Source organism: Lytechinus variegatus, chromosome 18 (assembly GCF_018143015.1).
Source record: "Lytechinus variegatus isolate NC3 chromosome 18, Lvar_3.0, whole genome shotgun sequence".
In the NCBI taxonomy this organism is placed as follows: Eukaryota; Metazoa; Echinodermata; class Echinoidea; order Temnopleuroida; family Toxopneustidae; genus Lytechinus; species Lytechinus variegatus.
This window is the reverse complement of record NC_054757.1, coordinates 840,098-864,123: the sequence shown is the minus strand read 5'-3', so window position 1 is coordinate 864,123 and position 24,026 is coordinate 840,098. Positions and strand designations below refer to the sequence as shown.

At 37.7% G+C, this 24,026-nt stretch overlaps 1 protein-coding gene across 1 annotated transcript; it reads right to left on the bottom strand.

Annotated features, from left to right (window-relative positions):
• Window positions 1–1,730: 1,730 nt before the first annotated feature.
• LOC121432083 (cytochrome P450 1A1-like) lies at window positions 1,731–24,026 on the bottom strand. The gene is made up of 10 exons (XM_041629931.1): window positions 23,907–24,026; window positions 19,049–19,232; window positions 17,241–17,414; window positions 14,329–14,422; window positions 12,354–12,512; window positions 10,587–10,795; window positions 9,791–9,913; window positions 9,018–9,257; window positions 8,429–8,527; window positions 1,731–3,709 (listed from the first exon to the last, which is right to left on the bottom strand). The coding sequence occupies exons 2-10, from the start codon at window positions 19,215–19,217 to the stop codon at window positions 3,453–3,455; spliced, it is 1,524 nt and encodes a 507-aa protein (XP_041485865.1). The 5' UTR covers window positions 19,218–19,232; window positions 23,907–24,026; the 3' UTR covers window positions 1,731–3,452.

The window sequence follows — 24,026 nt, the reverse complement described above, 5'->3', positions numbered from 1 at the left end:
TGCAATATGTACTCTCATATTCTATGCCTATAAAGTGTGTAGTTCCTCAGGGGAGCATATTAGGTCCCATTCTTTTTATGTGCTATATCAATGATATGTGTATTTGTGTTAATGAAAGTAAATTACTTTTATGCAGACGACAGTGTTTTACTCTATTCTGATACAAGTCCTAGCTGATCGGTGAAAAACTTAGCTTAGAATTATCAAATTGTGTTAAATGGATGACATATAATAAGCTTAGCTTACGTCAAGTTGGTAAGACCGAAAGTATTTTGTTTTGTTCGCGGGCTAGGTCTCAGCATACAGATGATTTCAATATATACTATAACAATCAATTAACAGACAGAATTCCGTGAAGTATTTAGGCCTGATATTAAATAGTGATCTCTCATGTACATCTATGGTTGACTCTATTGTCAAAAAAGCTAATGCTCGCTTGAAATTTCTATACCGGTATCAAAATTGCATGAATATGAAATCCAGACGCATTTTAAGCTTTTCATTAATACAGTGTTTATTTGATTATGCTAATGCAGCATGGTACTGCAGTCTTGGAAAGGTTGATCAAAAAAAGTTTAGAATTATTCAAAATAAGATTGTTAGATTTATTACTTGCTTACACCCAAGAACACATGTTGGGAAGAATGAAATCGAAAAAGCTGGCCTTCTTCGCATAGACTTCAGGTCGCAACAACTTATACTTCACCATGTTCATAAAATTTTCTATTCAAACGAATATCATTACATATCAAAAAACTTTACACGGTCATCTAATATTCACGGGCATGAAACAATAAATAGTCTGTTTACCTTTGTTGTACCTATGAGAAAAGGTCAAATTGGCAACACATTTTATTATAATGGTATACATTTTTGGAATTCCCTCCCTAATCATGTTAAATCGGTTAAGACTTTTACACAATTTAAAAGAGTATTGAAACAACACTTAAAAAATGTCCCCACTCTGTAATGTTAAATATTCTTTCTAATTTCATGTGTATCATGTAGTCTTATATATAACTATTTAGTTATGATTTATTTAATCAACTTGTTTTACATTGTTTCATCATCTTTTGTTGTTTGCGTGAAAGTTTGATGTCAAACTTATTTGTACTTTTTCATATGATTTACGATTCATGAATCTTGTATTAGTTACGATGCATTTAGCGCTACTTAAAAACTGATTATAGTATAATTTTCATATGTAACCTAGGAGTAATGATCGTTTACTCAACCTGTTTTACAATTATTTTAATCATATTTTGCGTAAATGGTTTTCATGGCAAACTTATTTGTTTTTGTCTTTTTACATATTGAGTTTTACAATTCTTCGTGTAAATTTAGTGGTCTAGACTTAATTGATGTAGTTTGTAGATTTTTGTAGGTGTTTTTTCATAGATGTACATTGTTGTCAATTACTGATTTAAGGACCCCATTGGAAATAAGCCATCTCGGCTTTCATGGGCAATCCTATCAAGGTATACACTACTGTTCATAACTTTCATGTACTTGTTCACAGTTACCTGACAAATAAAATCAATCAATCATCATCCGTTTATAATTACTGCTCAACCTGTAGATTAAGAATTAAAAAAGGATCATATCATATCCAGATTAATTTACGTAAATACTGGAAGTCTCAAAAAATATTGTGAATCTATGGAAACAGCTTGACTCATTTAAATGATTTGCATTATTTTGTTTAAATGATATCACTGAAACATGGTTTGATAATAGTTCACAATAGTTTTATTATTTATGAGATCGGAGAAGATGGGGAGTCAGACTTTACACGTCAGTGAATATTCGCAATTATAATTAGAAAGAATATCATATAAAAAAGGTGAATATGATTTAAAAATAGTGATTTCAAGGAGAAAAAAAATGTCATTATTGTAATTGCAAGGTAAATTCATACATCCCTTTACGGTAAAGCAGTTTATCTCGTAAATATCTTAAAATGTTACTTCCTCCTCTCGCAAAATATTAAAAACTACTATAAAATATTGAACATAAACCACTCCTATATGCCTTCTATTTGTTATTTTATCCCTTATACCCACACCAGAAATGCTAGCCTTTTATCGGTGGTATTTTCCATTATATATAAAGCAAAATACCCTACGGATTAAAAATATATTTACGGTTTATCTATAATGCGGAAATTACATTGCACAAGAAGTTTACCACAGTTAAAAAAAACAATATTTTAGTGACAATGAACATGTTGAATCATTCAAAAGGGATCTAGCATTTGAAGAGTGGCTGAATGCATTTTATGAATCTTATGGAAATATTCCTTTAAAAAGAAAGCGCTAACATATTACTTGAAGAATTTTCCTTCAAAATCACTAGTTAGAATTAAGGTAAAAAGAAAATGCAAGAATTTACTAAAGCAGGGTTATAACCCATCCGTGCTGCTGTCTATAATACAACTTTACTATAAACTTTACAAGGTTTTCATAGATCTCTGCTATCTATAATACAACTTTACTATAAACTTTACAAGGCTTTCATAGATCTCTGCTGTCTAATACAACTTTACTATAAACTTTACAAGGCTTTCATAAATCTCTGCTGTTTTTAACAAAATTGAATACATGTATATTCGTGATAATGTAATATCTGATATAATTCTTGCTAATTCCAACATGTCTACAACGTATACATACATAGCATGTACCCATAGAGTGCTTTATCAACAATAAACAACTAATAATAACAATAATGAAATTACATAAACAGCACTTAAAATATATCTAAGGAGAAAGGTGCCTGATCTTAATTAATGCCCTGTTCACCCGCAATGTAAGGAACTTGCCCAAAAGGCAACTCGGCAGGCCCATAGCTCACAAGGGCTCTAAAAACACAAAACCAATTCACAAAAGCATCCCATCCTCACACAAAAAAAACTAAACATGAATAGTTTAACCAAAAAAACATATGAGGAGAAAAGGTATCCTAAGCAAATAAATGCGTTTTAAGCAGAAATTGAAACGTTTTAAGCAGAGATTTAAACCTTTTAAATTAGTCTTGTCAGCAGATCGTAGTGCTACAGGCAGTTTATTCCATAATTTTTGCACAAAAATTTATTATTCGGATAAACTCAATAGTGTAAAATAAAATCAAATAACATCCTGTAAGATCATGACAGTGATAATGCGGTAGTTCATTAGTAGATCTAGGGAGCGTAACACAAAGATTAGAAATCAATCGCTAAATGAATTAAACCGATCAAGATTATTGTTTATCGAGCATCTGGCTCAAAATACTGACCAGTAACCAATCAGAAGCGATTTGCCCTCTTTTTTTTTCTATTCATCGCAAAAGGTTACGGGGCTCTGGTCAGCTTAAGCGTACGTTAAGCAGCCATAACCTATGAATTTATACTCTACCTAAAAGCAACACAGGTTTAAAAATTCATATTTCTACCGAGCCTTCTCATGAATCTATTAGTCACGCTTGTTGATCATGATCTCATACGGCCTCAGAAGTCTTCCAGAAGCTATCTGAGGAATCATCTTTAAGATGTCTTCGGATTCCTTTCCAGGAACCCTGCTAAAGGTATAGTTCTGCATGAACCATGTGAAGATCAGAAAGAGATCAGCCTTGGCTACGGCTTCACCGAGACAACCACGACGTCCTGCACCAAAGGGTAGAAAGCTTGGAGGGTGATCACGGACAGTACCACTTGTATCCAAGAAGTGCTCTACATCAAAAGATAAGCGAGGGCATGCATCATCAGCCTGCATCTCACATAGGTATAAATCATATAATATTTCAAAGGGGGCTCAAAAAATTTCAATGACTTTTTTTTTCTAAACATGACTTTCACTTCTAAGGGATGCAGCTTTCGGTTTACTTGTTTCAGGCTAGGACCAAATAAAATGACAAAATATTACTGCGAACAGAAAATTAATTGGCCTGTTGTCTTTTGTTCGTAGGCAGATTTTATCAATGTTTCATATAAAATTAACATGCATCATTACAAGATTTGTAGAAATGTCATTGGCCTTTTACCTTTCAACTAGACTTGGCCCTATTCATCACTGAACTACACACGAAGATTATGTCTAAGTAATTTGGATATGGTATATCAAATCTGAAATGGATAAAGTACTAAAATCTTGGGAAAGATGCTCGATACATTCTCAATTTTTAAGAAAGCTAAAAGCCTCCACCTTCAGCCGTACTGCTGCATAAAAAAAGGGATACTTTTCAAAAGAGATAAATTGACTGGCCATTTTGTTTAACTGGGAGAAACTTGTAGGTACCTTTCTCGTAGGAAATAGTGCATGGGGTGGGAATTCATAAAAGATACTGACCCTTTGGGATACCCAATTTTACTAATTTCTAATCAAATCAAATCTAACAGATAATTCATATAGCCTCGATTTTTTTCGGTTACAAAACGCCGAGCACACGTCCCATCGACATCGCATTTATTAGCTTCAACCTCAAATATGATGAGATGTTATGTACCCCCAGGCGCGTACGCAAGGGGGTTCAACCCCCCCCCCCCCCTTTTCGTTTCCTTTTTTTTTTTTTTTTTTTTTTTTGCTTTGCTCGTCTCCCCAGAGGTCGGTCTGGTCAAGGAGTTATCGGGCAAGCGCCTGATAACTCCTTGGTCTGGTTACGGACAGTTCCCCTACCCAATAATGTATATGACAGCAATAATGAACAGAATCTCATGTTTCCGACGAAAAACACAGAAAAAATTTCCGCTCGCTTCGCTCGCTCCATTTTATTATATCTTTTATTTCCGCATGTCGCCGACATGATCACGGTATCGCCATTAACAAGGCCATACATGATTATCATGATGTATACTTATGAATACAAGTGAACCAAGACAAAGACATACGTTTTCTTACAAAATATGTTTTACCAATATGAAAACCAAATTGACGGAAAACGCTAAAATGTCGGTTAGCTCGCTCCGCTCGCTCGTAATAATTTATGAAATTCCATAAGTATCTAGTCTCCTGTTCAAGGCCGTATTATGAGTGTTACGAATAGAAGGACATGTAGCATCGACTAATACTTGATTTACTAACAAAGTATTGACAAGAAATGTATGTTTTGACGGGAAAACTCGAAAATTTCGGCTCGCTCACTCCGCTCGCTCGTAATCATTTATGAAATTTCTTAAGTTTCTAGTCTCTTGATCAAGGCCATATCATGAGACTTACGAGCAGAAGGACATGTATCATCAACTAATATGTAATCATTACCAACAAGCTATTGAGAAGAATTGTATGTTTTGACGGAAAAACGCAAACATTTCGGCTCGCTTGCTCCGCTCGCTCGTAATTATTCATGACATATCTCAAGTTTCTAGTGTTCTGATCAAGGCCATATCCAGGGGCGTAGTCAGGGGGGGGCGGTCGCCCCCCCCCAAAAAAAAAAAGTCCCCAAAAAGAAAAAAAAGAAGGGAAAAAGGAGAGAAGAAAAGGAAAAGGGAAGGAAGGAAAGGGAAGAAAGGTAGCTTTGTGTTTTTTCTATTTATTCTTTATTTTTTTCTCAAAAGAGAAACTCCTTCACTCTTCTTGCTTTAAATTCATATATGAATTTTGCTTCCGCGCTGTGCGCGGTTAAATGACAATATTGAATTTCTCCATTGTTCCCCCACCTTTTCTCTAACCCTGTTTTTCCACCTCAGCTATGTGCTTCTTGCCAGTTAAAGTTAAAATTGTATACATTAGGGCATGAATTCGAGCCTACGGTTAGGCCGAAGTAAATGTATGAAGTTATCTTTTTTTTCAATTGATCGCGCAACTTCTGGTCTGGTCGGCTCCGAGCGGGTAAAATCTTTATATCAGTTTCTGCCGTCACCTCCATCAAGTCAGCTTCTCCCGCTTTTCAGCTCATTACTATAAACAACCATAATTTGGGGGCAAACAGGTTCCTAATTTAAAAAGAGGAAGGTATGGAATTCGTGTCGTATTGAATAAAAAAAGTACAAGATTTTTTTTATCAAATTGTATTAAACTTCATGTCATTTCCCTGTATACATTCATCTCCTGTCCTGTTTTGCGCCCTCAGTTTGAAATTTTGAATGACACTTAAGTTTCTTTATATTCAAAATGAAGCGCTTCAGGATAAGTAAAAAAAATTAATAATTCTTTATTATATAGATAGATAATTTCAATAAATCACAGAAGTTTCAACTTTATGCGCACTATTTTCCTTGTAATGAAGTTCAATAATCTTAGAAAATCAATTGAATTAGAGACGATTGGGTATTAGAGATATCTACATTTGATGAAACGTCCGCCCTTTGAAATTTCAGAGTTTCATTGCTCATCGCGGGGAGGAATATCTTCCTCTACCAATCTTCTCCTCTGTTTTGCGAGTTAAAAATATGCACCGATGCTAAATTGTTTGTAATCAAATCTGATCTTTTCAAAGAAAGTTTCAATATATCTTTGAGAATACCCTTTTCTCGGGACCCTTTTTATGGCAAGAAAATTTGATAAATCACTTTAGCTTCCGCGCTCCGCGCGGAGTTATTATCATTTTAATTTCCTCCATTGTATACCTCTTTTGTGCGTTTACAATCACTTTTGAAAACAAGGTTCAAAATCGCAATAAAGTCAACCGAATTGGAGGTACTAGAGACAAGAGAAACGGCTCCTTTTCATTTTAATTTATGAAACACTAAAAGCTTCGCGCTTCGCGCGGGAGGGGGGAAACTCCCTCCCCTGCACCCACCCCCTAGGAAGCGCGCTCTGTAACTGTTGGCACGCTTTGCGTGCATTTACCGCCGCTCCAAAATGAAATCCTGGCTACGCGGTTGGCCATATCATGAGTGCTACGATCCGAAGGACATGTAGCATCGACTATGATACCAACAAACTATTGACAAAAAGGTTATGTTTTCAACGCAAAAACGAGAACATTTCTGCTCGCTCGCGGGTCATGACCGCACTGTTACATACCCATCCCCACTTAAATGTTATTGTCTTATTTGCAGCGCTGAAAAAAAAGAGAAAAAAAATCATCACCTCCCCCCCCCCGCTCATCAATTTTTAGAGACTGTGAGGGAGATTTAAAAAAAAAATCAGCTCGAAACCCCCCCCCCCTTTCAAAAATCCTGCGTACGCGCCTGAATACAAGTGAACCAAGACAAAGACATACGTTTTCTTACAAAATATGTTTTACCAATATGAAAACCAAAATGACGGAAAACGCTAAAATGTCGGTTAGCTCGCTCCGCTCGCTCGTAATAATTTATGAAATTCCATAAGTATGTAGTCTCCTGTTCAAGCCCGTATTATGAGTGTTACGAATAGAAGGACATGTAGCATCGACTAATACTTGATTTACTAACAAACTATTGACAAGAAATGTATGTTTTGACGGGAAAATGCGAAAATTTCGGCTCGCTCACTCCGCTCGCTCGTAATCATTTATGAAATTTCTTAAGTTTCTAGTCTCTTGATCAAGGCCATATCATGAGACTTACGAGCAGAAGGACATGTATCATCAACTAATATGTAATCATTACCAACAAGCTATTGAGAAGAATTGTATGTTTTGATGGAAAAACGCAAACATTTCGGCTCGCTCGCTCCGCTCGCTCGTAATTATTCATGACATTTCTCAAGTTTCTAGTGTTCTGATCAAGGCCATATCATGAGTGCTACGATCCGAAGGACATGTAGCATCGACTATGATACCAACAAACTATTGACAGAAAGGTTCTGTTTTCAACGTAAAAACGAGAACATTTCTGCTCGCTCGCGGGTCATGACCGCACTGTTACATACCCCATCCCCACTTAAATGTTATTGTCTTATTTGCAGCGCTGAAAAAAAAAGAAAAAAAATCATCACCTCCCCCCCCCCCCCCGCTCATCACTTTTATAGAGACTGGGCGGGAGATTTAAAAAAACATCAGCTCGAACCCCCCCCCTTTCAAAAATCCTGCGTACGCGCCTGTGTACCCCTATAGATTTCATTTCATTACTTAGTAAAAACCTATCATAGTGGGTCCATTCTGAAGGACAAAAATGCATGTAATTAGTATTGAGCACATTCCCTCTATTTGGTGACATAAATCTACTTATTTCTAAAACATTCAAAGTCGAATATAGGCTAAAATGCACACCTAGGAGTTGTTCCGTGACATCATTTTCTTTACCTGAGAAAAACCTGTCGGCATGAACTCATTCTTGAGAGTCATATTTGCAAAAAGTATAGCTATCTATCATACTTGCTCCTTGGAGTGGTGGCAGCAGTGGGAAACACGATTTGACTCATTAATTCAGAGGATGAAATACTCCTCTAAAATTGTTTTCTTAAAAGAAATTTCTTGAGAGAAAGTGCATAGAGTAACTAGTCGATCTTTTGGTGGCAGCAGTGGGATATGTATTGATATTATTTCAATCAAGATGAAGTACACTCCTACAAGTTAACGTCTTTACCTGGGAGGAACTTGTCTGGTTGGTCCCATTCTTGAGGATCATAGTGCATGGAGTAGGTATTCATCATCACAACCGCACCCTTGGGGATGTAATAGCCTCCTGCAAAGTCAGAGATAGAGCAGTACATCAACAAGATCGGAATTTATTATAAAAGATTCCTTCATTTTCCTTATATTATTGCAAATATAGACCTGCAGTATCTGGGGAGCGTTTTAGGAAAGGATTTATCCGACAGTTCTCCCGCAGTTCCCATAGTAAGAGTGCTTGTTAACCTATCAAAATCAAGGAAAAATGTCAAATCTGACTGCAAGTGATCATAAAACGCTTCCCCGGAGAACCTTCATCAAAATTTTGTGGTCCGACAAATTGTCAGATCTGACAACTTTTCTTGATTTTGATTGGCTGAGAAGCAAAGGTGTGTGACTGTTACTATGGGGAGTTTAAAGACTTCTTTGTAAAAAAAACATTCCCCGGTTTCCTGTTTTTTCGGGTAGGTCTACCGTATAGGCCCTGGGAGACTGCGACATGAAGAAAGGAATGGATCGGACTCATCAGAAGTTACTTTTTCTCACGATTACCAGATAATTACCCAATTTTGTATCTCGAGTAGTAGCGTGAGGCAGTGCAACAGGGGTGATACTGCTGTACCGCATTACTTCGTAGAGGGTTGCCTCCGTGTAGGGAAGTTTACCACGGTCGTTGATGGTAGGGAGACGATTACGGCCGATGACGTCATCGATCTCGGTCTGAACCTTTGCCTGGATTTCCTGGTAGGTCGTAAGCAAAGCCAGGGCCCAGTACAGAGTCTCAATAGTGGTCTGAGTTCCAGCTGGTTATAAACGAAAAATACTGAACTCTATAACCTATATGATGAAATAATGCGTATCATCAAACCAAGTAAGACTGAACTTTCTTTATGCATGTACTTCATTATGAGCCGAAGCGATTTTAAAGGTTGGGTTGAGTGTCATGCATAATTCCACAATTTGAGGGCCCTTTTCGTGTTTTTACATGGTTCCTGATAAAAGGTACGAGAGGTGTCAGGGGAGGCTGAAGCTATACCCCCAGCATTCCATTACATGGACACCATGGATGAACCAGATTTTGTCAATGTCCTATCGAATGCATGCATAATTTTGTGAGAGTTTGCTAAGACCATGTTGAGGTTTGAGAAAATGCTTAAAGAAAGAATAAGCCAACAATTTAATTAATTTATATAAGCCATCAAAATTCATCACAACCATATTTAGGTATCCCTGGAGGATGCGGGTATCGGTCAGTTGATCTAGAAATATTGTGGTATTTTGGATATTCCAGAGGCTCAAGGCGCCCACGTGTAATTAAAAAAGTGTATACATATACCTCCAAAGATATCTGAAATTGTCTGGAAGATATGGACATCTGTCATTTTATCTACATTCTCTCCTTCTTTCCTTGCATCTTCCTGGGCCTTGAGAAGCAGACTGTAGAAATCATTGATGTTCTCTATTGAAAAACGACAACAGCAAAATAATGAGTCATTTATATAAAGGTTGAGTATTGAAAAACTGTCACAATTCCATGTAAAGAAAGGCAAGGAGAATTATTTTGCATATGATTTTTCTATTACTCTGTTCCTCTTTTCTCCCCTGTTACAGAAGCCGCGGAACGGTTTTGAAAGTGGGGGGGGGGAGTGGGGGCGGGGGCTGGACATGCACAAAATCATAATCAGATGGTCACTTTTACGTTTTTGTACATGGTTTTGGAACCGGCCCCTCCCCCGTTTCCGCTGGCCATGTGTTTGGTGTCTTTAAACAACGACAAGACGTGTTCCTGACTACATCACATAATTGTAAGCCAATGAACATGATCATTTTGAAACTCTTAGATCACTCAGAAGATCGCGACGATTCTTTCGAGAATTTCACAATCGCCTTAATAATGCGCATACATGACCAAGGAGGTCAATTAAGATATTCTTTACGATCTGGAGACAAAATGAAAGGGGGCATTATGGCGGTCATAACCGGAGTCTTCTAAAGAAGAATAAAGAACTTTCAATGAGTTATGCATTAATCCAGGTGTGTTGCTATGATATAACTTATATCTTGTAAGGCATATATCAAGCCCCCACCCCAGTTTGAAATTCCATAACAAGTGGCATCCAAACCAAATATACCTGGATCATAATTTTCCGTTGATTCGGCAATCTGTGAACGAGTGTAGGAGAAGAACCTTTCGGCGAGATCCTTCATGAGCCGAGGCCCACTCGTAGGAACATATTTGGCCCAAGTAAAGAAATCCGCTGCCAGACCCAGTCCAAACTGTACGTTAAACTCATCATTCAATTCCATCCAACCAGCAATGCTAGGATCATCCAAATCATAACTAAAATGAAATTGAATTATATCATATTATATTATATTCACCGGTGCACAAATAAGGGAGGGTGGGATTGAGGGTCATGTCCCCATCAATTTCACGACCACGGACAAAATGAGAAAAAAGTAAAATATTATAATATTTTCACTAATACAAATTAAAAAGTCTATCCCAAAATAACATTATTACATCAGAGCTCAAAATTTATGCTTTCTCGCTTCGTTCTCTTGCATCTGTTAAGACTTTGACTCCATCTGCCAAGCCCCTTCAAATTTCGGGCTTATTAAGCAACTGATTACATTCTAATAGAAATTGTATAAATATAGATATACAAAAATCTGAAGCATGGGCGGTGCTAGAATCTTTGGATAAATGGGTCGTGGGTTCGAATCCTAGCCATGGCGTGTTTTCCTTCAGCAAGAAATTTATCCACACTGTGCTGCACTCGACCCAGGTGAGGTAAATGGGTACCCGGCAGGATTAATTCCTTGAATGCACCAAGCGCCTTTATAGCAGCTGGAGCTACAGCTGGGTATTATAGTGCGCCACTGAATAGGCAACTAGATAGATCGGCGCCTCATAAATGCTATATATTATTATTATTATTACTATCATAAATGTGGGAAACATTTCACAATATTGGTCAAACGTTAAGCCAACACCCTGTTAAGGAAGGGAAGTGGCATTAAACTGCAAAATGAAATAAAGTGTTGTTTTTTTTTTTAATAATAATGTGAGGTTGTAAAAATTATATGTTTGGAGGTACGTAAATAAAGTTCTAAGTCAGCAAACTCAATTATCAAACTGAAAGGGGAAATAGTGAAACTAAGACGCAAATAATTAGAACTGTAACCGAAGAAGTCTGGTAGTGCACTGTTTATTTGCTGGGCTAATTTGCCTCAGCTAAACTCATAATGGCAATACAAAATTAGCATATATTTAAATTACACAAAATTAACCAATGAAAATTAAGAGAATGGAGGAGCCAACTGAAAGTGGAAAAGTCTAATTCATAAAAATAACCAATAAGAGATAGAGGATCGAGATGAATAAGATGTTGGGATGATTACATAATAAGAATGTTGAACAAAAGAATTAGATGTGAGAATGTAATGAATGAACACATCCGAATAGGAAAGGAATGACAGGAGAAGTAGGTTGAAAGTCAAATGTAAATGGATGACAACAGAAGCATCAGGAATGTAAACAAAACTGAACTAAATACCAAAGCTTGAACTGTAAATAACTAAACTACTAAGAGAAACAAAATGTCAAAATAACAGTCCTACAATAATAATAATAGTAATTATAATAAAACATTGCTTATATAGTGCATATAACAATGATAAAATCATGTCTCTATGCGAAAGAAGAAGAAAGAATGGAGAAGAAAGAAACGCCTGTTCACAGAGGAGCAAATATATGTTTTTGTTAATAGTGTTGGTCGATCGAAAAAAAGTAATTTAAATAGCATTTCACACAGGTTGTTTTTAAATTCTCAACTTATAATTCGTAGTAAAATGTCACGACCCCCCCCCCCCCTTCCCCATTTAGTATTACTGACCTCTTTCCAAAACACATCTGTGCAAGTACATTGAACATGAGAAGAGTCAGGCGGACTTTTGGATCCACTGGCTTTCCTTCAGTCTTAGCAAGACTCATCTCAACCTTTGGATAGACGCTTGAGATCAGATTCTGTAGAGGTTTGCCGGTTGCAAAGTGCCTAAGAATGGGAGATATGTTAACATTCTGGAAGGCTACACAACATCATTCATTAATCGCCAGACATGTGTGTACGGTTTAATAACCGAGCTTATTTTGGGACATACGTGAGCATAGATTGCTAACTGGGGCCTCGATCATACTATCGCTCTACAAACACAATTTTAGTTTAATCGGCCTCAAATCATGAGTAATGATGAGTTTACTACAAATAAGATGAAGAATTGATTGGCATGGTTATCTGGACCGGTGACGCCCCCGATTGACGGGTAAAATGCAAGAAAGTTTTCCCAGTATTATAAACTCACACACACCACTCAGACTCTCACATACACCCACACTCTCACAAACACTTTCTACACACGCGCACACAGACACCCGTACACAATCATTGGAAAACGGTGCATTTGGGTCATCCACTGATGGAAAGAAGATAATGTTACATACATGTCTGTATGTAAAAATCTGCTTCACACTTTTGAAATCTTGAAATTTAACATTGTGAACATATTCCACACTGTGGAAACCTTTACAGTACAGTGTGAGCGTTCACAGTGTGTTCATAAAATAAATTATGTGAAAATCTGATAATAATGTATCTTGTATTCCCTGTTTGTCTTCTTTTTATCCTTTGTATATGTAAATTTATTTGTTACCATTTGATATGATTATCTTGTTAATTGTTTTATGTTTTTTATGGAAATGTTGAAAATAATCTTTGACATTCGAATCACACAGTTGAGTACTCAAATTTAACAGTGTAAAGATAATGCACACTGTGGACATCTACACAGTGTGTTCACAAAGTGAACTATGTGAACATCTGATTACCATTGTTAAAATGCATAAGTTTGGCAGTATAAAGATATTGTGTCCCACATGGTGAACACACCCACATTGTGATCACACTGTTAGACACCGTGTCACCAACCATGGGGGTGACACGACATTTTCTCCGACGACATTTACGAAATATCTCACAGTTCAGGGTTAGAGTTAGGATTGTAATCGCGTTTTTTTATTAGGAATAATATAGGGATTAAGGATTATTTAGTTCCGGGAATTAAAGGGGAATGAAACCTTTGGAACAAATAGGCTTGTGTAGAAACAGAAAAATCAAAGAATAAGAATAAATAAAGTTAAAAAAATAGGACAACTAATGAGAAAGTTATGAGCATTTGAATATTGCAATCACTAATGCTATGGAGATCCTCCAATTGGCAGTGCGACAAGGATGTGTGATGTCACTGATGAACAACTTTCCCTTTGGTGGACTATAAAATACCCTCAAAATGTGTCTTTTTGCTTTTTCTTATGATGATACAGACTCTTTATCCATGATGTATTCTTAAAAAATATGTATTACATGCCCTCATGTAGAAAGAACACATGATCTATGGATAGATGTGATAAAAGAAGCAATTCAAGTGAAATATATACTAAAGTAATGGGGAGAGTTGTTCACAAGTGACATCACACATCTTTGTCGCATTGCCAATTTGCTATCTCCATAGCAATAGTGATCGCAATATTCAAATGCTCAAAACTTTCTCATTATTTTGTCCGATTTTTCTCAAACTTTTGTTGATCTGTTTCTTTGATTTTTCTGTTTTCACACAAGCTATCTTGTTCCAATGGTTTCATTCTCCTTAAGTTTTATGTTTGTCTCAACATTGCAGTTTTCCATCGGAGCAATTGTCGCCAGAGCAAATGCCATGGAGCCCCAGTAGGAATGAATGCATCGTTTTAAATTAGGTGCACAAGAAGACAATAACCCGATCATACATATTATGTGAAGTATATAAACAAAACGTTACCTGAGAGCAGTATGAGCCAACTTGCGATGAAGTTTCCAAGTCTCACTGTATGGACTGAATGCGATGTCTTTATAACCATCCGTTAAAATGTGAACTGAAAAATGAAATCAAAATAAATTAAATTCGCATAAAATCCTTTAATGATTCACAGTAATGAAATGCCAAGCATTGCAATAATGCTTGAGCTGTCATTATTCCTTATTTGCAGTCATCGGAGGGACCTTAATGCTTTCTTAGTAATCAGGAAAAAAATCATCACCATCACTATTATACCCACAAATAATGTTCACAAAATGAGTACATTGTATGTTCACATTATATTCACAGTATGTTCACAAAGAGTTACCATCAATCGCAACTTGCCTTTCAACCAATTATTTAATGTATGTATTAGGGACTTCGTGAGGGACTTTCGCTTGCGACTTTTTAGTTGCGTTTAACCCCCCGCCCCCCCCCCCCCCCGAGGGCACTTCCATTGATGAGTGGACATCATGCGTGAACATGGGGTTTCGAGAGCACCCTAACAGGTATTTTCCACGTTCCATGGCGTGTGAAACCCTACATTAACAAGTAGGCCTATTGGAAACATAAAAGTGTAGAGGTGTTGTGGCTCAGTGGATAAGTCTTTGGACTTTAAACCACAAGGTCCGGGTTCAAATCCCACCACAGCACTAACGTCCTTTGGCAAGGCGTTTAACTACATTTGCCACTCTCAACCCAGGTGTAGTAAATGGGTACCCGGTAGGAAGGAATTCCTTGAATGCTCGTGCGCCCAATCAGGGTAGCCGTGCTAAAGCCGGGGTAATAGTATGCAGCGCTTAGAAACATTTGTATTAAGCGCTATATAAATGTTGCATATTATTATTGCATATTATTATCAAAGGGACCCTTGATTTACGTACATTTGAGTTACAATCACATCATAGAAGCAAACAAATGTTTCCCGGGACCATGCACCCCATCTCTCAGACAGGCGCGTAGCCAGGGGGGGCGGTGGGGGCGGTCGCCCCCCCCCAAAAAAAACGTCCCCAAAAAAAAAAAGAAGGGAAAAAGAGAGGAGAAAAGGAAAAGGGAAGGGAGGAAAGGGCAGAAAGGTAGCTTTGTGTTTTTTTTTATTATTCTTTATTTTTTTCTCAAAAGAGAAATTCCTTCACTCTTCTTGCTCTAAATTTATACATGAATTTTGCTTCCGCGCTGCGCGCGGTTAAATGACAATATTGAAGTTCTCCATTGTTTCCCCCACCATTTCTCTAACCCTGTTTTTCCACCTCAGCTATGTGCTTTTTGCCAGTTAAAGTTAAAATTGTATACATTAGGGCATGAATTTGAGCCTACGGTTAGGCCGAAGTAAATATATGAAGTTATCTTTTTTTTTCAATTAATCGCGCAACTTCTGGTCTGGTCGGCTCCGAGCGGGTAAAATCTTTATATCAGTTTCTGCCGTCACCTCCATTAAGTCAACTTCTCCTGCTTTTCAGCTCATTACTAAACCACCATAATTTTGGGGCAAACAGGTTCCTAATTTAAAAAGAGGAAGGTATGAAATTCGTGTCGTATTAAATAAAAAAAGTACAATATTTTTTTATCAAATTGTATTAAACTTCATGTCATGTCCCTGTATACACTCATCTCCTGTCCTGTTTTGCGCCCTCAGTTAGAAACGCTTAAGTTTCTTTATATTCAAAATGAAGCGCTTCAAGATAAGTAAAAAAAAAAATTAGGCATCCTTTTTTATATAGATAGATAATTTCAATAAATCACAGAAGTTTCAACTTTTTGCACACTATTTCCTTGTAATGAAGTTCAATAATCTTAGAAAATCAATTGAATTAGAGCCGATTGGGTATTAGAGATATCTACATTTGATGAAACGTCCGCCCTTTGAAATTTCAGAGTTTCATTGCTCTGCGCGGGGAGGAATATCTTCCTCTACCAATCTTCTCCTCTGTTTTGCGAGTTAAAAATATGCACTGTTGCTAAATTGTTTGTAATCAAATCTGATCTTTCCAAAGAGAGTATTCAATATATCTTTGAGAATACCCTTTTCTCGGGACCCTTTTTATGGCAAGAAAAATTGATAAAACGCTTTAGCTTCCGCGCTTCGCGCGGAGTTATTATCATTTTAATTTCCTCCATTGTATAGCTCTTTTGTGCGTTCACAATCACTTTTGAAAGCAAGGTTCAAAAATCGCAATATAGTCAACCGAATTGGAGGTACTAGAGACAAGAGAAACGGCTCCTTTTCATTTTAATTTATGAAACACTAAAAGCTTCGCGCTTCGCGCGGGAGGGGGAAACTCCCCTCCCTGCACCCACCCCCTAGGGAGCGCGCTTTGCGCGCTCTTTAAGTGTTGGCACGCTTCGCGTGCATTTACCGCCCCCTCCAAAATGAAATCCTGGCTACGCGGTTGCTCTCAGAGGACCCTGAACACGTAGTGTTGGTGCAAAAGGGACATCATTGTAAGGTATTTTAGTCTTTTCATACCCTCGCAAAATCACCGTAAAAGAGTAGCCTTCCTCGCGAAATAAACCCTTTTTCATTATTTTATTGTTTTTGAAACCCTTATTACGTTACGTACGTAACGTGCCCTATCTTGGAAAAGAGATCCCTTTTATGTGTTTCTTTGGCCACGCATGATATCCACTCGTCATTGGAAGTGCCCCCCTCGATCCCCGCATAAACGAATCTCTTTCTGCAAAGGGCCTGGTAGTGGATTACATATTGTTAAAAGACAGGCGATTCTTCATAAAAATAAAGAATTTGAATTCTTGATATTTTGTGTCGTTGAAAATCAATTTTTATTGGCAACTAAGATAAAAGCAGAAAACGTCTGGCCACTCATATTACGTCAGCATAACCCAGCTGGCTAAAACTGCCAGGTTTGAGACTGCATATTCCATAAACTGCTTACACGTATAGAAATCAGGACGATCTGCAAAGTCTACTCCCTGTTTGAGTACGGCTTCTTTGATCAAAGCTTGTCGGTTAAGAACGACCATCCATCTTTCCCCGACCTTAAAACCGAAGATATCACCATACTGCTTAGACCATTTCTTAAAGACCACCTCGGGAGAATCGGTCATACCTGAAAGTGGATAAAATGCATGAAGTAATAAATACTTACCAGGGACCGCGGAACGGTTTTGAATGTGGGGGGGGGGGGGGGGCTGACCATGCAAAAACATAATCAGATGGTAATTTTTACGTTTTGTACATGGTTTCAGCGGCCACTAATTACAGTATCGATGTCAAGCCTACTTTCAGTGATAGATGTGTGTATATGTAGGCCTGGTCACACCGCCCGAGCGTTGCTGGAGCGGTAGGGAGAAAAGGTCGAATTTCGCTCACAAAATTGGGGGAAAATCGAAAAAAACAAAAAACAATCGAAATCGAAAATGGTAAACGGTAGCGAGCGGTGATGATTTTTTCTCTTCGCTCCACGACCGCTCCAACAACGCTCGGGCGGTGTGACCAGGCCTTCATATATTAACCATTCAATTTCCTTGGAAATGACAAACTAGCACCTTGATTGAACAAATTGGCGGGGCAAAAAGAAAAAGAAAACAGGGAATAACAGCATCCTAAAACTAGAGATTATATTGATTATATTTGATCAGGAAGTATTGATCCACTACTTCAAACAATCGCACAATGCAAATACACACTTAAATCTGTTCTTGAAAAGAGAAATTTTGAAGTTTAACATACGGCAGGAGCTGATCTGGAATTGTGACTTTTACGGAGTGTGAATTTGTCTGAATTATTTTGATAAGAAGAAAGGGGGGGAATTCGCTCATAATTGGGTGAGTGAAGGCATTCTACAAAGTTCATTGCAATTAGTCTACTGCCAACTAGTCCACTCCCACTTCGTCTAATTTCATTTAGCCTTATACCATTCCGTCCATCAATGAACACTTCGTCTAACAACCATTTGGTCCAATCATCACCTCTTCTATGAACATTTTTTTCTCATATCCAGTTGGTCTAATATCTATTTTATTTTCACTCATTTTGCCCTATTAACACTTCGTCCAATTAAGCCGAACGGTATATGAACTAAATAGCTATTGGACCAACTGGTCATTAGACGAAAATGGTGAGTGGACGAAATGGCATAGACCATTTAATAATGGCTAACCTGATGGTAGACCAATTGATAGTAGACGAGTTGTCAAATGGACAAATTGGCAGTAGACCAACTGAAAAAAAAACGTTCTAAAAGATGCACCATTACATTTTAACATTTTACGGGGTGGCACCAGACCTTTCCCCACCCCCTGGATCCGCGCCTCTAAGGAATTACAGATTTTGAGTGGATTCCATAGACAGGCACAATAATTGTGGTGGAAGAGAGACCTGGGGCCCGGTACATAAAACTTTTAACTTGAGAAAACTCAGGTTGTTTTTACCGGAGGTTTTGCCCTGTGTTAAAGTCAATGGCAGAAATCAGACTTACCTTATTATTTTTTTCAGTTTTTACCAGAGTTTTCTCAGGTAAAAAGTTTTATGCAATGGGTCCCTGGTAGATATTTTGCTAAAAGAAAGGAACTCAAATGTCACTAGAATTACGAGTTAGTATACACATCAGGGGAGAGTGATCTTTTTCTAGACTTTATTTCAACCAATCAGATGTTAAGACTACCGTAGCTTATTACAATTGCCAATGAAAAAAAATACTGAATATTTGATTCGTGTAATGCTCCCCAGTGTTTCACTCACTGTAGATGCTGCCGATGAAAGGTAGACCCCTGGGACCAGGTGGGAACCCCTTTGGCCTCATCATGGTCCACATGGCGAGAGTAGCAGTGACCACTCCAAGAGTTGCTGTGATGGTCAAGGCATTCAGCTGACCAAAGCTGGACTCTCCACCTCCAAGCAAGTCAATCATGGTGAACTGTTTAATCTGAACAGTAGAAAACAAAAATCAATTGAAGTACATAATACAATGATGGTTCAAGACTACATACAGCTGGGGGCGTCACCATGATATTTTCATGTTGTGAACGTGTGAGTGGGAGGGGGAGGCAAGACGACCCATAATACATGGTACAGAGGAGCGTTTCATGAAAAGGACTTGTCAGATGTTTTATCCGACAAGTCCCGTTTTATCTGACAGTTACTAGTGACGATGCTCCTCAGCCGATCAAAATCATGGAAAGTTGTCAGATCTGTCAACCTTGTCAGACAAAAATGTTGATGAAATTACGCTCCCCTGACCTCTTTTCTCCCCCTTATGCCCAGCCCCCTCTCTCTCTATCTACCCCCCCCCCTCCTAGTGACTTCTTCAACTCTTTACCCCTAATTTTTCATTTCTTATAGGGGCGGACGTCGTCCCTCCCTCTTTGATGCCCCCCTGGCATGTGGACCTGACATTGGATAGCAATGCTTCATTAAAGTCATTTTAACACTTTTTTTTGTACATGATTTAATGTACAGAGGAATTCTGTCCGGATAGGCCTAGTTCATACAAAATGATACAATGTAAGAAATAAAGCCCATCTCCAATTTTTTTAAAGATTTTAAGATTGATTTGATAATTTAGCGTCTTAACTTTAATTTAATTTCCTTTCCTTTATTTGCTGGCTGATATTATCGATCTTGTTCTACGCCAAATTTACCATAATACCAATTTCTAATTACAAAGATGTTGAATCCCCCCCCCCTCTTCCCCTCCCTGGTGAGTTGTGGATCAACCGGTGGCTTCCTCATCTACAGCTCCGCCATGGCATAAACAGGATTTTTTTAACATGCGCGGGGGGGTGCATAATTTGGGGCCAGAGGCGCATTTACTAAACATTTATTTCTTCAGTTTTCTGTTTTTATGGGGGGGGGGGCGAATGTAGCTCCGATAAACCCACTCAATGACTCTCCTTACTAGTCTTCCGGCACAGACTCACATTTGAACCGATTATACCATGTCTAGAGAGAAGACTAGACGCAAACACTCTCTGTCTTTTTTCTTGGTAAAGTCAGCCAGAGTACATAGTCTCACTTCTTCAGACTCTGCATTATGCATCATGCGAATTGATAAAACCAAATGTCTGTGCATGCAGACTACCTCCTTACTGCTTAGTCATACTTCTAAGACAAGACACAAACAACAGAACAATTACGTACATTTACAAAGTAAAGTGTTTATATATATATACCTTATCTAAATACTAGCAGACAAAAAGTTCGCCTGCCTTTGTTGACTTTGACCTCATATCTCAGAATTGCGTGTGAAGATTGATTCCTGTGTTACGTTATTCCAATAATATTGTAACATGCACAGTAGGAATGAAGAAAGACCAATATTGTCGCCTCATAATAATAATAATAATAATCCGCATTTATATAGCGCTTAAAACATCGGAACGACGTCTCTAAGCGCTTTATAGATATATTATTACCCCGGTCATCGGATCCCGCATACAATGGATGCACCTTCTCCACTCCCTGGGGAGCATTCCCAACAAGAGTTCCAAGATTCATATTATTGCTAGGCATACTACATATAGACTTTCACATCCTACCGGGTACCCATTTAACACCTGGATCGAGAGTGGCAAAGTGTGGATTAACGCCTTGCCAAAGGACGCTAGGCCATGGTGGGATTCGAGCACATGACCCTCTGATTACAAGGAGAGAGTCAGAACCGCTACCACGGCACTTCCACACGATCTTAACAATTTCTTATAACTTTTTATTACGATTACCCTAAAGTGACTTCAGGGGCGGATCCAGCTTTCGCCAATAGGGGGAGGGGGGTGCAAAACTTTTCTTTTTTACCCGTATATCCCCGACCGGCCGCTCAATGTCGATTTTTTTTTATTTCTTTGAAGGGGTAGTCCTAACAGTCACTTCTTAAGTATATTCTTTAAAAAAAATCAGCATAATCTAATAAGCCCTATATTTAAAGAGTGCGAATGCGAGCTAATTTTTCTGGTGGAAATTTCGTGTATTTTGTCCTGAAAAGTGATCATTTTGCATTTTGGGGAAATATTTGTGATCCTTAACAAGATGAGTATAATATGTAACTATATAATTACTGCGAGCAAAAAGCGCGAGCAGAAACTTTTAACATACGTTGTGGCCTGATCGAAAGGGACCTGTTAAGGATCGTTTGCAGTTAATCATGAATACTATACATATTTCAACAATAAAAAAATGCGAGCCCGAAGCGCAAGCTGAAAATTTGTGACATTCTGACCTAAATATAGACATTCTAAGCACGTTTTGTAATCATGAACAGGATAGGCATATAACTAAACAATGCAAGCGCTAGCGGAAAAAGATTTAGACCTAAAAATGGGACACTCTATTCAAGTTTTGTAAATCACGAAAAGGATGGGTAATTGGGTACGTTCCTACATAGATATTGCGAGCGCGAAGCGCGGTCATAAAATACGTTTTAAATAAAGACAAAGCTGCGTATCTCAATAAACATGCGTGCGCGTGTTTTAGATGTAGACCTAGAATCCTGGAATTCTAAACACATTTTTTTATCTTGAAAATCAATAATGCGAGCGCATAGCGCGAGGTGAAAATATTTTGATATATCTGAAAAAGCCTCAATTTACGCACTAATTCAAGCTCTGTGTAAAAAATAAATGCGAGCGCAAATCGCGAGCCGACATTTTTGATAAGCTGTCATGAAAAGGGGATTTTAAGTAGTATATCATAGAATTCCTCAAAAATCAAAATGCGAGCGCGCTAGCTGATAGGTTTTGACAATCAAACCTGAAAAAGGATATTTTGGGAACTTTATGGAATACACGAAGAGAAAAGGTACTTGATAAATCAAATAATGTTGATACTCAGACCCCCCCCCCGACATTTTGGAGAGCACTTTTTGAAAATCAGTTTGTAAATGAAACAAAATAAATATGATTTGTATATTTGCTTCAAAACTTTTTTTTCTTTCAAACTTTATTGATTATTGACTTTAAAACTTTATATTTCAAGCTCCATATCAGCCTATTGAGTAAGGAATGTATGTCACCGAACAGGCAATACGAGCGAAAAATTCACATGTATATAGTGACATTAAAGATTTTTATTTTATCTTCCAAGTCTTCCCCTTATCTTATTTTATTCATTCGTTTTCTTCCTCTTCTATTCCCCTCTCTTTCCCTTTCTTTTCCCCTTTTCTTTCCTTTTTTCCGCTAAGGGGGGGGGGGAGGGGGTAGGGGCCCCTCACCTCTGGATTCGCTTATGATAACATCACATAATATGGGATGAAATCCTTTTTCATATCAATCACTGATGATTTTTATCAATACTTTCTCATCGGGGGCGGGGGAGGGTAGAATTAAATCAAACAATATTGAACAAAAGTCATGTCAAATGAATAGTTAATGGTTATAATATAACAATATAACATAAAATGTTACATAAAGATTGAGGCAAATAAGAAATAAATCTTAGATACATATACAACATCAATCGATTGATTACACATGGTATAGAAAACATGAGAAATGAGGCCCTAAAAGTACAGGCTGCACGGGCCTATTAACATTGGGAAAGCAAGATATATTCATTCGAGCCAACCCATTGTGTTTTTTTTATTTTGATATGGCTGATTGACAAAGTGTATGCATATGATTGTCCATCTAACACTGATTCTATTTTTGGTAATTACTGAACTTCCTTTTCCCAAATTGGGAAGATATATCACCAATTTTGGACTATATTTTGACTGGCGGAAGGATTATGGGGCTATTATGCAGTTTGAGGTGATGAATCTGCTCCCCCCGACGATGTCTTCAAACACGCCATTTTATTTTTTAAATGAGCCGGTCGAGGGACCCTTTTCTGGTCAGATATGGATTGCCAGATATATATCCTATCCACTGGTAGTAAACATTTGACCCCCGAATTTCATCCTTATTTTTTATGAATTTTTTAAAGTGCCAAATTAATACACGAGTCTATGGGGACTGAATTAGGCCTGTGATACCTATAGTGGCGTAGCTTGCAGGTGGGATACGGGGCACACACTCCCTGGTCAACACTTTCAGTAGGTATCAAAATGAATTATAAATTTTATAACTTATTATTTTGATACCTACTTTAGGTGTTTCCTCTTGTTTACGCCATTTTTAAAATGGCGTAAAAAAGAAGAAACACCTAAAAAAATAAATGATAATCGGACGAACGACAAAGATACAGTGCGAGTAAATATGAAACAATTCTCGCAATATCTTAATGTATAAGTATAAAATAAAGCGCGCATAGAAAATTAGAAATACAAAACGAGGGGAGTGTAGGAGTTGTATAAAAGAGAGTATCTAAAAAAATGAGTGAGAAAAGGAAGGGGGAAACGAAAAGAAGGAAAGAAGAAAGCAGTAAAGACGGAAGAACAGAAAAGAGGGACACTAAAAGTTTGTGAAGAAGAGGGGAACATTATATATGTGGTGGTCGGAAAGAAGCACAACGACAGACCACAAAATACAAGTAAGAAACAAAAAACAAGAAGAAGAAAAGAGTAAGAAAAATCAGATCAACATCACCTATAATTAAGTTGACTTCTAAATTCTACATATCCAATGTTCAATCTAAGGAAAGAATAAAGTGTGCAGGCAGTTATTACCTTTGATTTCCTCTGAAAGTAATTGCAAAATGTCCTTATACCTTGCCTAGATCGGCAGATCACATCCAAGGGTTAGATCAGGCTTGACTCAAGTGAAACGTTGAACATACAGCAGCACAC

Bases quoted from the DNA above. Each gene is read 5' to 3' on its own strand.
- LOC121432083 (XM_041629931.1), bottom strand. From the start codon at position 19,217: ATGATTGACTTGCTTGGAGGTGGAGAGTCCAGCTTTGGTCAGCTGAAT. The intron at 10,796-12,353 runs GTCAGTAATACT...ATTTCATTTTAG, and splicing joins CAGATGTGTTTTGGAAAGAG to TTATGATTTGGATGATCCTA. The intron at 8,528-9,017 runs GTAATTATCTGG...CTGACTTTGCAG, and splicing joins TACTCGAGATACAAAATTGG to GAGGCTATTACATCCCCAAG.